The sequence below is a fragment of the Littorina saxatilis genome, linkage group LG2, assembly GCF_037325665.1.
Source record: "Littorina saxatilis isolate snail1 linkage group LG2, US_GU_Lsax_2.0, whole genome shotgun sequence".
Taxonomy (NCBI): Eukaryota; Metazoa; Mollusca; class Gastropoda; order Littorinimorpha; family Littorinidae; genus Littorina; species Littorina saxatilis.
In genome coordinates this window covers 85,562,614-85,575,916 of record NC_090246.1, presented here as the reverse complement: position 1 = coordinate 85,575,916, position 13,303 = coordinate 85,562,614, and the positions used below count along the sequence as shown (strand labels likewise).

Genomic DNA, 13,303 nt, shown 5'->3' with positions numbered 1-13,303 from the left:
GACGGCGGCGGGGAGTAAGAGAAGTGCTACAGTCACCTCCAGCTCCCAGCCTCAGAAGAAGAAGAAGAAGCCAGTTTCACTGCCTCCTTCTTCCTCCTCTTAGGCGCCTGTTGCGTTCCCAAGCAAGACGAAGGGTGCTCAGACAGGTAAGGGGAAGCAGCACCACCAGGGGGGGTGGTCGCAAGCCTGCGCCTGCCCGCCAGCAGAATTTTCAGTGAGTCCCGGCCCTACGTTGACGCCCCCTCAAGTTGCCCCTCTTTCGTCCGTCGGTTCCCTTTTTTCGGGCCCGCGGCATGTGGGGCAGACTGGTCTCCAACCAGTTTTTCTTGAGGGTGGTGTGGTCGGGGTTTTCTCTACCGCTGTCGTCACAACCTCCATTGTCCGCTCTACCTTGGACGTTCCCCCCTCCTCGAGAGCCTGCCAGATGGCAGGCTCTTCAGGACGAGGTGAACTCGTTGGTCGAGAAGAAGGCGGTCTACCCCCTTTCTCAGCCTTCTCTGGGGTTCTGCTCCCGCCTGTTCACCGTCCCCAAAAAGGACGGCCGGTTCAGGCCGGTGTTGGACCTCTCCACCTTGAACTTGTACCTTCACAGGTGCAAGTTCAAGATGGAAACCCCTTCGTCGGTCCGGTTGGCCATCCGGCCAAACGATTGGGCCATGTCTGGGACCTCCAGGATGCTTACTTCCACATCCTGGTGGCCCCGGGGTACCGACATCTGCTCCGGTTCGTTTGGGAGGGCACGGTGTTCGAGTTTCGGGCCCTCCCATTCGGCCTGTCCTTGGCCCCTCTGATTTTCAACGGGGACAACAACACCACATGCTTAGCTTACCTTCGCCACCAGGGGGGCACCAATTCTCGGTCCCTCTCCCTGTTGGCGGAGGAGATTCTGCTCTGGTGCCAGACCAATCAGGTCCGGATGTCAGTCCAGTTCGTTCCGGGGAAACTGAACGCCCTGGCCGACATTCTCAGTCGGGGCGATCAGGTTCTCTCCACAGAATGGACCATCGCTCACAACGTTCTACAGCGTCTGTGGGCAAGGTGGGACCGTCCTCTGATCGATCTGTTCGTAACTCGATTCAGCGCTCGGCTTCCCAGGTACGTCAGCCCCTTTCGAGACATGAATGCGTTCCACTTGGACGCATTCACTCTCTTGTGGAGGCTCCTCGATGCTTACGCCTATCCCCCGACATCTCTGATTCCGAGGGTGCTGGCAAAATATCTGCAGGAACGACCAAGACTGATTTTGGTCGCGCCTTACTGGCCAACAGCTCCGTGGTTTCCAGATCTTCGCGGTCTCACCCACGTAGACCCTCTACCTCTGGATCTGGACGGGGGAGGTCTGCTCCAGCCTCGATCATGCCTCCCTCATCCACGTCCAGAGAGTCTGTGCTTGACCGCATGGCTCTTGTGCGCTCCAAACTGCTTGCACTAGGATTGCACAAGAGTTCAGTAGAGTTTTCCTTGAACGCTAAGAGGCGATCAACTAATCAGCTCTACGACTTACGCTGGAGAGCTTGGGCCACCTTCGCCTTGTCCAAGGGGATAAAGCCGCTTTATCCCTCAACACAGGACTTGGCCAACTTCCTGGTGGAAGTGTATCAAAAGAAGAGTCTTTCTTCTAAGACTCTTCTTGGATACAGATCTGCCATCGCTTCCACGATTGCGGCCGCTACTGGTCGCAGAACTGAACACTTGATCAGGTCCTCCCTCATCGCTAATGTCCTTTCGGGTATTAGCAATGCAGCGGTGTCTAAACCTCGGGTTTCATTTCCCAAGGGGGATGTCTTTCTGGTCCTCAAACTCCTGCGTAGCAATGAGTTTGAACCCCTGGCAGGCATCAGTATCAAGTTGCTGATTTTTAAGACTAATTGTTCCTCATCGCTTTAGCCACTTGCCGTAGACTCAGTGGTATTCAAGCTTTGAGTGGCCTGGACTTTGACATTGAGTTCACCACACAGCAGTGGTTGCTAGCATGGTCACGTCAGTCTAAGGTATGTTTCTTGGGTATATTTTCTTTTACGGTAGTACTGTTCGAAAATTGCCTGGGTATCTTAATCCTTGGATTTAAGTGATTTTGATTAAGGAGTTTAATACTCTACATATCACCCTCACACCACTCTGGTATTCTGTGCAAGAATAGTACTGTCGAGGTAAGTGTTATATTGACTGTAAGGCTTCTTTTTAAGCCTACTGTCTATATGATACTTACCGAGACAGTACTATTAGAGTTTCCCTCCCGCCTCCCCTCTTGATATGTTATGGGCTTTTTGAGGGTCTGCAGCTCATAAAGAAAGAGGACGCGCCACCTACATCCTGTAAGGGGGAAGCACTCGGACAGTGCTTGGGATCCACGGTGGCGCATGGTTATGGGAGATAATTGTACCCACTCAGCGTTTTGTCCAATTTTTTCGGCCTATAATAGATAATGTGCAAGAATAGTACTGTCTCGGTAAGTATCATATAGACAGTAGGCTTAAAAAGAAGCCTTACATTTGGTCACATATGATCAAGGTCAAGGTCACTTTGACCCTTATGAAATGTGACCAAAATAAGGTAGTGAACCACTAAAAGTGACCATATCTCATGGTAGAAAGAGCCAATAAGCACCATTGTACTTCCTGTGTCTTGAATTAACAGCTTTGTGTTGCATGACCTTGGATGACCTTGACCTTGGGTCAAGGTCACATGTATTTTGGTAGGAAAAATGTGTAAAGCAGTTCTTAGTGTATGATGTCATTGCTAGGTTTAGTTATTTGACCTTGACCCTGAAGGTCAAGGTCATGTAAAGGTCATCCCGCAGTGGGGCACTGCGGTTATGAAATTAAAAGCCCCTCCTGTTTTTGGAACCGCAGGAGCTTTCTAGTTTGCTGTTAGGTAGATTTTTGGTTCCTCTTTCCTGTCATGCTCTCTTTTTCTTCATGAATTCTTTTCTTTTTTCTGCCTTCTTGCTCATTCACCTGTATTTTTTCCAAAAATCTCTTCTCTTGCCGCTTGTCTCGCGATTCATGTATAGTTTAATCTGTTAGTGTTCTGATGTAAGTCCAGCAGTAGATAGGTTAAGCCTATTTTAATATACTGGAAACTGGTAATCTTCCAGTAGGTATTAATTTAGTTTTACTAAAGCCTGCTGGGACACAAGTAATGGGTTAGTGCATTTGTAAACAGGAATCGCTTGACAAGTGGCCCCCTTCATCCCCCCCTTCCTCGTCCTGATATGGCTCTGCGTAGTCGGCTGGACGTTAAGCAACAAATAAACAAACAAACAAACAAATGTAAAGGTCAAGGTCAAGCATGTGAGTCGTATGGGCTTTGCCCTTCTTGTTTTTTTACATTTAGTCAAGTTTTGACTAAATGTTTTAACGTAGAGGGGGGAATCGAGACGAGGGTGTGGTGTATGTGTGTGTGTGCGTGCGTGTGTGTAGAGCGATTCAGACCAAACTACTGGACCGATCTTTATGAAATTTGACATGAGAGTTCCGGGGATTGATATCCCGGAACGTTTTTTTCTTTTTTTTGATAAATATCTTTGATGACGTCATATCCGGCTTTTCGTGAAAGTTGAGGCGGCACTGTCACGCTCTCATTTTTCAACCAAATTGGTTGAAATTTTGGTCAAGTAATCTTCGACGAAGCCCGGACTTCGGTATTGCATTTCAGCTTGGTGGCTTAAAAATTAATTAATGACTTTGGTCATTAAAAATCTGAAAATTGTAAAACAAAAATTTTTTACAAAACGATTCAAATTTACGTTCATCTTATTCTCCATCATTTGCTGATTGCAAAAACATATAAATATGTTATATTTGGATTAAAAACAAGCTCTGAAAATTAAATATATAAAAAATTATTATCAAAATTAAATTGTCAAAATCAATTTAAAAACACTTTTATCTTATTCCTTGTCGGTTCCTGATTCCAAAAACATATAGATATGATATGTTTGGATTAAAAACACGCTCAGAAAGTTAAACCGAAGAGAGGTACAGAAAAGCGTGCTATCCTTCTCAGCGCAAGTACTACCCCGCTCTTCTTGTCAATTTCACTGCCTTTGCCGTGCGCGGTGGACTGACGATGCTACGAGTATACGGTCTTGCTGCGTTGCATTGCGTTCAGTTTCATTCTGTGAGTTCGACAGCTACCTGACTAAATGTTGTATTTTCGCCTTACGCGACTTGTTTGTAATCTAAATTTGTTTATCTACATGTTAACTCAAAGAGATCAGCTCTTCAAAGACACTACGATTAGCAGATATTCATCATCGTAATATCGACATGCAGTAAATCCTTCTGATGGGGGCCCAGCAGATCAGTTTGTAATGCGCACTGGACTGGTGATCCGCGGGTCACGGGTGCGAATCTGGGCCGGGACAGACACGGGTCAACTTTATGTGCAGACTCAGAGACGGTACCCAAGTTCCACCCCCGTGTCACCACTGTGGCACGTAAAATATCTCGGTCATTCTGCCATAAGTGCGGATGGCTAATTATGGGTAGCGCGACCTTGTTGCTGCTAGCTTTCCAGTCTGGGAGGAAGTGATCGGAATTTCACAGGGATGGGACAATAAAGTAATGAAAATGAAAAAATAAAGAACAAATGTTGCAGGTGCTAGTGATGTCCTCCATACGAAAACCCAAGCGCATCACGATTCGAGGAAACGACGAGAAGGATTACCACTACCTGGTGAAGGGAGGAGAGGACTTGCGTCAGGATCAGCGCATCGAGCAACTCTTCCTCATCATGAACCGAGTCATGGAGAGTGACGCCTCCTGTCGCGCTCGCAACCTCAAGCTCAAGACATACCAAGTCATTCCCATGAACCCCAGGTAGAGTGTCATTGTACAGACCTGTTTACTTTTCAGAGTTTGGCAGAGTTTTTCTCCTAAGTCTAATAGCGGCAGAACATGTCTGTGTCATTTTTAGGAAAATGTTTGTTATGTATCCATTGAACATTGGATTTTTTTCTTTTTTGAGCCATGTGACATCAGAGGCGGACTAAAACTCATATTTAGGCGGCTGGCCGAGACTACTATATAGTGCATGTTCGTGTGCATTCAATTGTACACAATTAAAAGGAGTTCTAACTGAACTAGATTGATACACTTTTGACCAAAAGATGATATTTGACACATATCTTGACAGTCATTGCTGGCGCGGTCTCGGAGGAACACTGACTGTCTCAATCTGAGTAAAATGTCATATTTGGTCAAAAATATAAATAACGTGTATTATACTACAGTAGTACCTGCCATATCCGGTCACCCATTAGTCATTGCAAAGGTGACCGCAAATATCAGGTGGCCGTTCATTACAGGCCCCCTCCTCCTCCAAAAAAACCCCCAAAACACGATCAAGTTTTCATGAAGAAAAGAAAGCGATCATCCACGAGCCGCCGATTCATTGTCTCTGTTAGTTTTGCTTTCGTTTATACATCTTAATTATTTGCGTGTTTAACTCGATCGTCCTGGCTAAGCTATTGTTTCGTATGTTTCTATGTGTGTTGTTTGGATTATTATATATATATTTGAGTGTCAGATAAACAAGTGTTTCAAACTCACATCAGCTGTGATCGATCCGGAAGTGACTGCCGTAAATGTACATGTATGCGCATGTCTGTATTTACAGTTTGCGCATGCGTAAGTATTCATGTCGTCTGCTCGTGCTGTGCCGTCTGTGCACACAACACACACACACACACACACACACACACACACACACACACACACACACACACACGCACACACACACACACCGTCACACACACACACACGCACACACACACACACACACACACGCACACACACACACACAAGTGACAAGTGGCCGTTAAGTGGCCGCTCCTGTCGAGTAAGAGGGGCACCTTAGGGCAAAAATCAGTGACCGTTGACCGCGTCAGACAGGTTAACGGCCATTAAGAGTCAATTATAGAAGGAAAACTCATTAGTCATGGGAAAGCTGGCCGCTCCGGGCAGGTTCATGCCCACGAAAGGGCCGGAAATGGAAGGGACTACTGTAATTGAGTATTGTGCCACTGTATGTGTTCTACAGAGTGGGGTTTATTGAGTGGATGAACAACACGCTTCCCCTGAAAGAATTTCTGTACGATGCTATGACTGACGAGGAAAGGAAGTACTTCGACGGAGAGTAAGTCTCTACCTTACATTTTTTGCTGTTTGCATTTTGAGTATACATGTATTTTATTGGCAGTTGTGTGTGTCTTTGTGCAGAAGGCAGTGAATGTTTGTTTTCTGAGCAGTTTTGATCGCTGAAAGTTGATCAACTGGTGGTATTTTGTTTCATGCTTTGTGATTGTTATTGTTTGATTTTATATGTACATCGTAATTTCAAATAATGCAGGCACAGATGCTTGCACACATGGGACATGCGTGCACATGAACACACATGCATATGACACATTGCCATGTCCATGTACACATGGAATCATTTGCATAAGAAACACACACACACACACACACACATACGGACGAGGAGCACCTTAGGTACCGGTCATACGCAGACGGATCTGTGTGACTTCTGTACGTACGAAATCCACATTAGGTACCGTTTGGCTATACACAGTGTGTAACCCGTACGGACGAAGGCGTTAAGTACCTGTTTCCTATACACACTGATGGTTGTGTATAGTGTCAGTAAAGTGTGAATAGGTGAGGATGGAACTTTAACCGTCGATCACTTTACATGTATAACCTCAATTAATATGTTGCATGTTTTGCTTTTGATTTGTATGTTCCTTACTTTGTCATTTTGTTGTTTATGTTTATTTGCTTGTTTGCTTACTTGTCGATTGTTTGCTGGTTCGTTCGTTTACTTTGTTTATTTGTCATGTTGCTTTACTTGTTTATCATTTATTAGACATTTGTATTAGAAGTAAGGACCGGTTGTAAGAAAAGGCGTCACCTTAAACCTCTATCCTTGAAAAATAAAGTTCCATCATCATCATTATCATCTCTCTCTCTCTCTCTCTCTCTCTCTCTCTCTCTCTCTCTCTCTCTCTCTCTCTCTCTCTCTCTCTCTTTTTTTTACATTTAGTCAAGTTTTGTCTGTGCCGGTGTGCGTGCGCGTGTGTAGAGCGATTCAGAGTAAACTACTGGACCGATCTTTATGAAATTTGACATGAGAGTTCCTGGGTATGATATCCCCGGATTTTTTTTTCTTTTTTTCGATAAATGTCTTTGATGACGTCATAACCGGCTTTTTGTAAAAGTTGAAGCGGCACTGTCACACCCTCATTTTTGAATCAAATTGATTGAAATTTTGGCCAAGCAATCTTCGACAAAGGTCGGACTTCGGTTTTGTATTTAAGCTTGGTGGCTTAAAAATGTATTAATGACTTTGGTCATTACAAATCTGAAAATTGTAAATAATTGTTTTTTTACAAAACGATCCAAATTTACGTTCATCTTATTCTTCATTATTTTCTGATTCCAAAAACATATAAATATGTTATATTCGGATTAAAAACAAGCTCTCAAAATTAAAAATATAAAAAATTCTGATCAAAATCAAATTTCCGAAATCGATTAAAAAACAATTTCATCTTATTCCTTGTCGGTTCCTGATTCCAAAAACATATAGATATGATATGTTTGGATTAAAAACACGCTCAGAAAGTTAAAACGAAGAGAGGTACAGAAAAGCGTGCTATGCAGCACAGCGAAACCATCACCGCGCTAAACAGTCTCGTCAGTTTCACTGGGTTTTGCGCGAGCGGCGGACTACGGTCACTGTGAAAAAATGCAGTGCGTTCAGTTTCATTCTGTGAGTTCCACAGCTTGACTAAAATGTAGTAATTTCGCCTTACGCGACTTGTTTTTTTGTTTTTTTTTTAAATTGGAGAAAACCGGTTTCTTTTTTTGTTGGTTTTTTGTGTGTGGTTTGCATGGTTGTTTATACAAAAAGCAATTGAGGAGCCATAGATGGTTACTTTTTTTTCTCCTTTCTTTTTCTTTTTTTGTTTTTCTTATTCTCGTCCATCCGCTCCCTCCCACCCCCCTCATAATATTCACAAACGTCATATATCACTTCACCTCATCTCGACTTATACATTACTCACAATCTTCTAATGTACATTTTATTTTCCAATAATGATACTATTCAAATCGTATCTATCACCATACTAATATTTACTAATACACATTTTTGCAATCAAAATAATGTGATTAAGTACCTTATTATTTTGGCATATATTACTAGGTTGATAACCAAACAAGACATCGTGTTCTGAGAGGTGCACATTTGATCCTGTATTTCTAAAAATATAATGGACAACATTTTCCCAAAAGCTCGTCAACTTCTCACATTGACAAAAAAAGTGTTCAACATAATCAATGTGTTTACAAAATGTACATAATTTTGTTTCTCTAATTTTCATTTTATTTAATAATATATTCGTGGGATAAATATTATGTAATATTTTTCATTGTAACAATCGCAATCTTTCTTCTTTTGTACATTTGCTTGCTAACAGCCAATGACTGTGATCTAGTTTAACCTGATATTTATGTAACCAAAATGTAGCAGCGCAAGGCTCGCTCGCTTTAGACTGGACTATCAGCATGCGAATCTTTCTCGCGGAGGGGTTAATGATCACAGGGTTCCGTGTGTCAAGGTCATTATTGTGTTCGCCTGCTCGCGGGCTGGCTGTGTTTTTGCGAAGTGCAAGCGCTCGCACAGCAGTCTTCACTGCGCGGTACTCAAAAAATCTAGAGGGACTGTATCCTTTCTTTGTGCACAGTTGGTTAAAAGGAATCATATCTCCGTTAACCCAAATATCTTTCACCATATCTAAATGCGCTTCTATCCATTTTTTTAAATATAAGCTTTTATTTTTATAAACCACTTTTATATTGTTCCACAAACATTGATCGCCAAAGCGATCTTCTCTCTCATAAATCAATGCTTTATTATGGATTCATTTTAAGAGAACTTCTGTCAAAAAGTTTGATCGAATGCATTCAATACCTTGGTTTTAGTAGTGTTGTGGCTTTAAAACAAAGTAAATTTCTTCCCAATACCTGATAAAGACTTAACGGAATCGTTGTCCACGGTTCATGTTTTTGTTGTTGAAGTTTTGCTGCCCATGTCAGTAAAAAAGAAGTCTGCATATCGTGGACGTTTATCATGTTAATACCACCTTCTTCCACCACATTACACAATATATTTCGTTTAACTTTTTCAAAGGCTTTTGTATTTGAATACTTCCTTTTCCAGAGAAACCTGAACAAAATAGTATTCAACTTATCGAGAACTTTAACAGGGGCAAGAAGCGCCTGCATAACGTAAACAAATTGTGAAACTAAGAAGGACTTAATAATACATAATTTGCCGCTTATACTTAAATTTCTTCTTGACCATCTGCAAATGATTTGTTCAACTTTTTCAAGTCTTTTTGGACCAATTTTCCATAATTTCAGAGGCCGGGATGTCATTTTTAAAACTGACTAATTCCCATGATTTTAACCTGGGTATTCCATTTAATATCGCAATATTTCTCTTGACAGTTTTTACGCGATCCCTACCACATTGCTTCCGTTTCACTTTTATTTAATTTTAAGCGAAATATATTGGAAAAATCATCAATAATTTTCAAAACCGTTTCCATGTCGTTTTTATCTTGAAGTAAAACAGTTATGTCATCGGCGTACATAGCCAGTTTCAAGATACGCGATGTTTGTTCTGCAAAACCTACATCTGGTAAGGCAAATCCTTTAATATTGGGGTGACTTCGGATTTGTATTGCTAATAATTCTACACTTATTTCTTCCGAAATCCAACCCATATAATTTATGCAGCTCGTGGTGTTTGTCATTAAACCAATATGTAATGCTATTTGAGACCGTGGAAGAGCCAGGTTGGTTATTGCCCTTTTAACTTCTCTTAAAACTTTAATCCATTTAACAAATTTTTCGCCAAAACCAAATTTTTTAAAGGACCAGACCACATAGTCTTTTGAGATGGAATCGTAGGCTCGGGCGTAGTCAAGGGCAAGTAATATACCTGCTTGATTTCTTTCATTAGCGTAATTAATGACATCATCAATTAATCTAATCAAGTTACTTGCCTTTCTTCCCTTAATACATCCTGTCTGATCTTCTGACACGAGGTCAGAAATAACACCAGATACGCGCTGCGATAAACATGTTGCCAGCATTTTATAATCTGTATTGGTTACAGATATAGGGTTTCCAATTCTTAAGGCTATCTCTCGGCAAATCTTTATCCTTATGGATCAACGTGATAACTGCTCTTTTCTGAGTATCTGACAATTCACCGACTCTAAATGCACTTTGAAGGGAATTAACCACCATCATTTTTACTTTAGGCCAACATTTTTTCATGAAACTTGTAGTCAATCCGTCTAAACCTGGTGACGAACCATTTTTTAATAAAGACAGCGCCCTGCCGATTTCTAACACGGTAAAATCAGTTTCCAAACCATATTTTCGTTCGTCATTTAACTGAGGAATATTTAAATTAAGAACTTTACTTTCAGCATCCTCCTCAACAAAATTCCCATTTTTATCAAACACGTTATTGTAAAATCTCACTTGCTCCTGTAAAATTCCTTTTTGCGTCGTTATTGAGAGCCATTTTCATCTATTAATCTGTCCATAAATTTTCAATCAGCTTTCACTTTTTCCATATTTAAAAAATATAATATCACTTCACATGCACAATTCTATATAACATATTACAACCAAACACAATAGCAAATAAGCAAAAAAACTCAGAACATGGTTTGAAAGGGTAGCTTTATTGGTCTTTTTTTCGAACGAATGTAAGGATCACTATATCCCGCCAAACCGCAACACGGTGGCCTAGTGGTAAGGCGTCCGCCCAGTGAGCGGGAGGTCGTGGGTTCAAACCCCGGCCGGGTCATACCTAAGACTTTAAAATTGGCAATCTAGTGGCTGCTCCGCCTGGCGTCTGGCATTATGGGGTTAGTGCTAGGACTGGTTGGTCCGGTGTCAGAATAATGTGACTGGGTGAGACATGAAGCCTGTGCTGCGACTTCTGTCTTGTGTGTGGCGCACGTTAAATGTCAAAGCAGCACCGCCCTGATATGGCCCTTCGTGGTCGGCTGGGCGTTAAGCAAACAAACAAACAAACAAACAAAATATATCTCGCCAACTAGAGTTATTACGGCTTGTTGATTTTGCCAATACAAAAGTCATTTTTTCTCACTTCATTGGTGCAAACAGTGTAATATTGTGTTGTAAATTCTATTGTTATGCGATTGTTGTTATATTTGTAAGCATAAGAGAGAGAGAGAGAGAGAGAGAGAGAGAGAGAGAGAGAGAGAGAGAGAGAGAGAGAGAGAGAGAGAGAGAGAGAGAGAGAGAGAGAGAGAGAGAGAGAGAGAGAGAGAGAGATTTTTCACTCCATCAAAGTATCTCCTTTTGAATGCTAAATATAAGTCAGGGAATACGTCTAAAAATGGCCTCCAAATTCCAGGAAATATGTATATTACCTGGATATTTTAGGGAATATATATATATTCATTGAGTGAAACAGGGAATACGTATAAATCAAATCTCTTATATTATTAAAAGCTGCATCAAAAGGTGTGCAACATTGATATCGGGACTACACAAAATAGAATGTTTATATAATGGGTGGTGGTGGATAATGCTGTCTGGATTAAAATATAAAAAGAGGTAAACAGGTGGCGAACTGTTAAGTTTCACTGACGGTTTAGTCTTCAGTGACAATGCAAATAACAAATCAGAGGTGATTCTTGCTAAACATCAAGCTTTTATTTATTCGTATGAATTTAGCAATGAAAAACGGATTGACAATTAAGGGTAAAGAGAGAGGGGGGGGGAGAAAGAAGGAGGGGGGAGAGAGGGAGGGGGGGGAGAGGAACGGGGGAAGAGAGGCAGGGCGAGAGAGAGGGATGCGTGGGGCTGGCGGTGGGGGTGGGGGGGGGGGGGGGGGCGTGGAGAGGAGCAGCTAGTCGTAGAGCGGTTCGACTCGCGCAGTGGCTATACATTACACGGTTCGCGTGCCATCAATTAGCACGTCGTCAAGCAGGTAACCCGCTGAGAAACCTACTGGAGAGCTAGAGAGACAGCTGGACGCATTCCTTGTTTATGGTCAGCAGATTAATGTACTGCCACACTGAGATTGAAGTCGCAGAGGGTTACATCGGACTGGGTGGCCGAGTGGTAACGCAGTTGCGCTCGGAAGCGAGAGGTTGCGAGTTCGACCCTGGGTCAGGGCGTTAGCAATTTTCTCCACCCTTTCCTAACCTAGGTGGTGGGTTCAAGTGCTAGTCTTTCGGATGAGACGAAAAACCGAGGTCCCTTCGTGTACACTACATTGGGGTGTGCACGTTAAAGATCCCACGATTGACAAAAGGGTCTTTCCTGGCAAAATTGTATAGGCATAGATAAAAATGTCCACCAAAATACCCGTGTGACTTGGAATAATAGGCCGTGAAAAGTAGGATATGCGCCGAAATGGCTGCGATCTGCTGGCCGATGTGAATGCGTGATGTATTGTGTAATAAAAATTCCATCTCACACGGCATAAATAAATCCCTGCGCCTTGAATATGTGCGCGATATAAATTGCATAAAATAAAAATAAAATAAATAAATCCCTGCGCTTAGAACTGTACCCACGGAATACGCGCGATATATGCCTCATATTGATTGATTGATTGACATCCTCATATAGTCACAGTATACTGACACCAGTCCTAGCATGATAGAGCGGCTGTCACTATAGGTGTCTCTCTTTGTGTGTCTGTATCATATTACTTGTGATTAAAACAAAAAATGCCTGATAGGAAACAAATAGAAAAAAATGTTATGACAGAGATTCCCCTAATATTTCCGAATGTCATTTCTACAATGACGCTTTGAATAACGTCTTGATAAAAGTTGGTTGACGTGAAATGTGGCTTGAAAAAAAAGAGCATTAAAACCTTTAACGTAATGCAACAAGCAGAGAATGCAGAGAATATGGAATATTAGCTGTCATAGGGGTACGATACCAGTTAATCACGTTTAACCGAATGTTTAGAGATTCGAGAGTGGAGGGTGTCATTATTGAAGAGAGAGAGAGATGGAGAGAGAGGAGAGTTGGGAAAAGAGAGAGTGTGTGTAAGAAGGTGAGAGACAGAGGGCGATGGGGAGAGGTTGAGTGATCATATGAGGGGTGTTGTCAATATTAGAAAGATAGAGGGGGAGAGAAGGAGAGAGAGATGGGAGGGTGAAGAAAGAGAGAGAGTGTGTAAGATGCCTCCATAAGAGATGTAGCCTAGAATAAAAGCAATGTCC

At 42.2% G+C, this 13,303-nt stretch overlaps 1 protein-coding gene across 1 annotated transcript in view; it reads left to right on the top strand.

Annotated features, from left to right (window-relative positions):
* LOC138954602 (DNA-dependent protein kinase catalytic subunit-like) overlaps positions 1 to 13,303 on the top strand; it is a 177,750-nt gene that overhangs the window by 155,206 nt on the left and 9,241 nt on the right. Inside the window, exons 82-83 of the mRNA XM_070326407.1 lie at positions 4,603 to 4,823; positions 6,046 to 6,141. Coding sequence (XP_070182508.1) covers positions 4,603 to 4,823; positions 6,046 to 6,141 — 317 coding nt within the window. The remainder of the gene's footprint in view (positions 1 to 4,602; positions 4,824 to 6,045; positions 6,142 to 13,303) is intronic.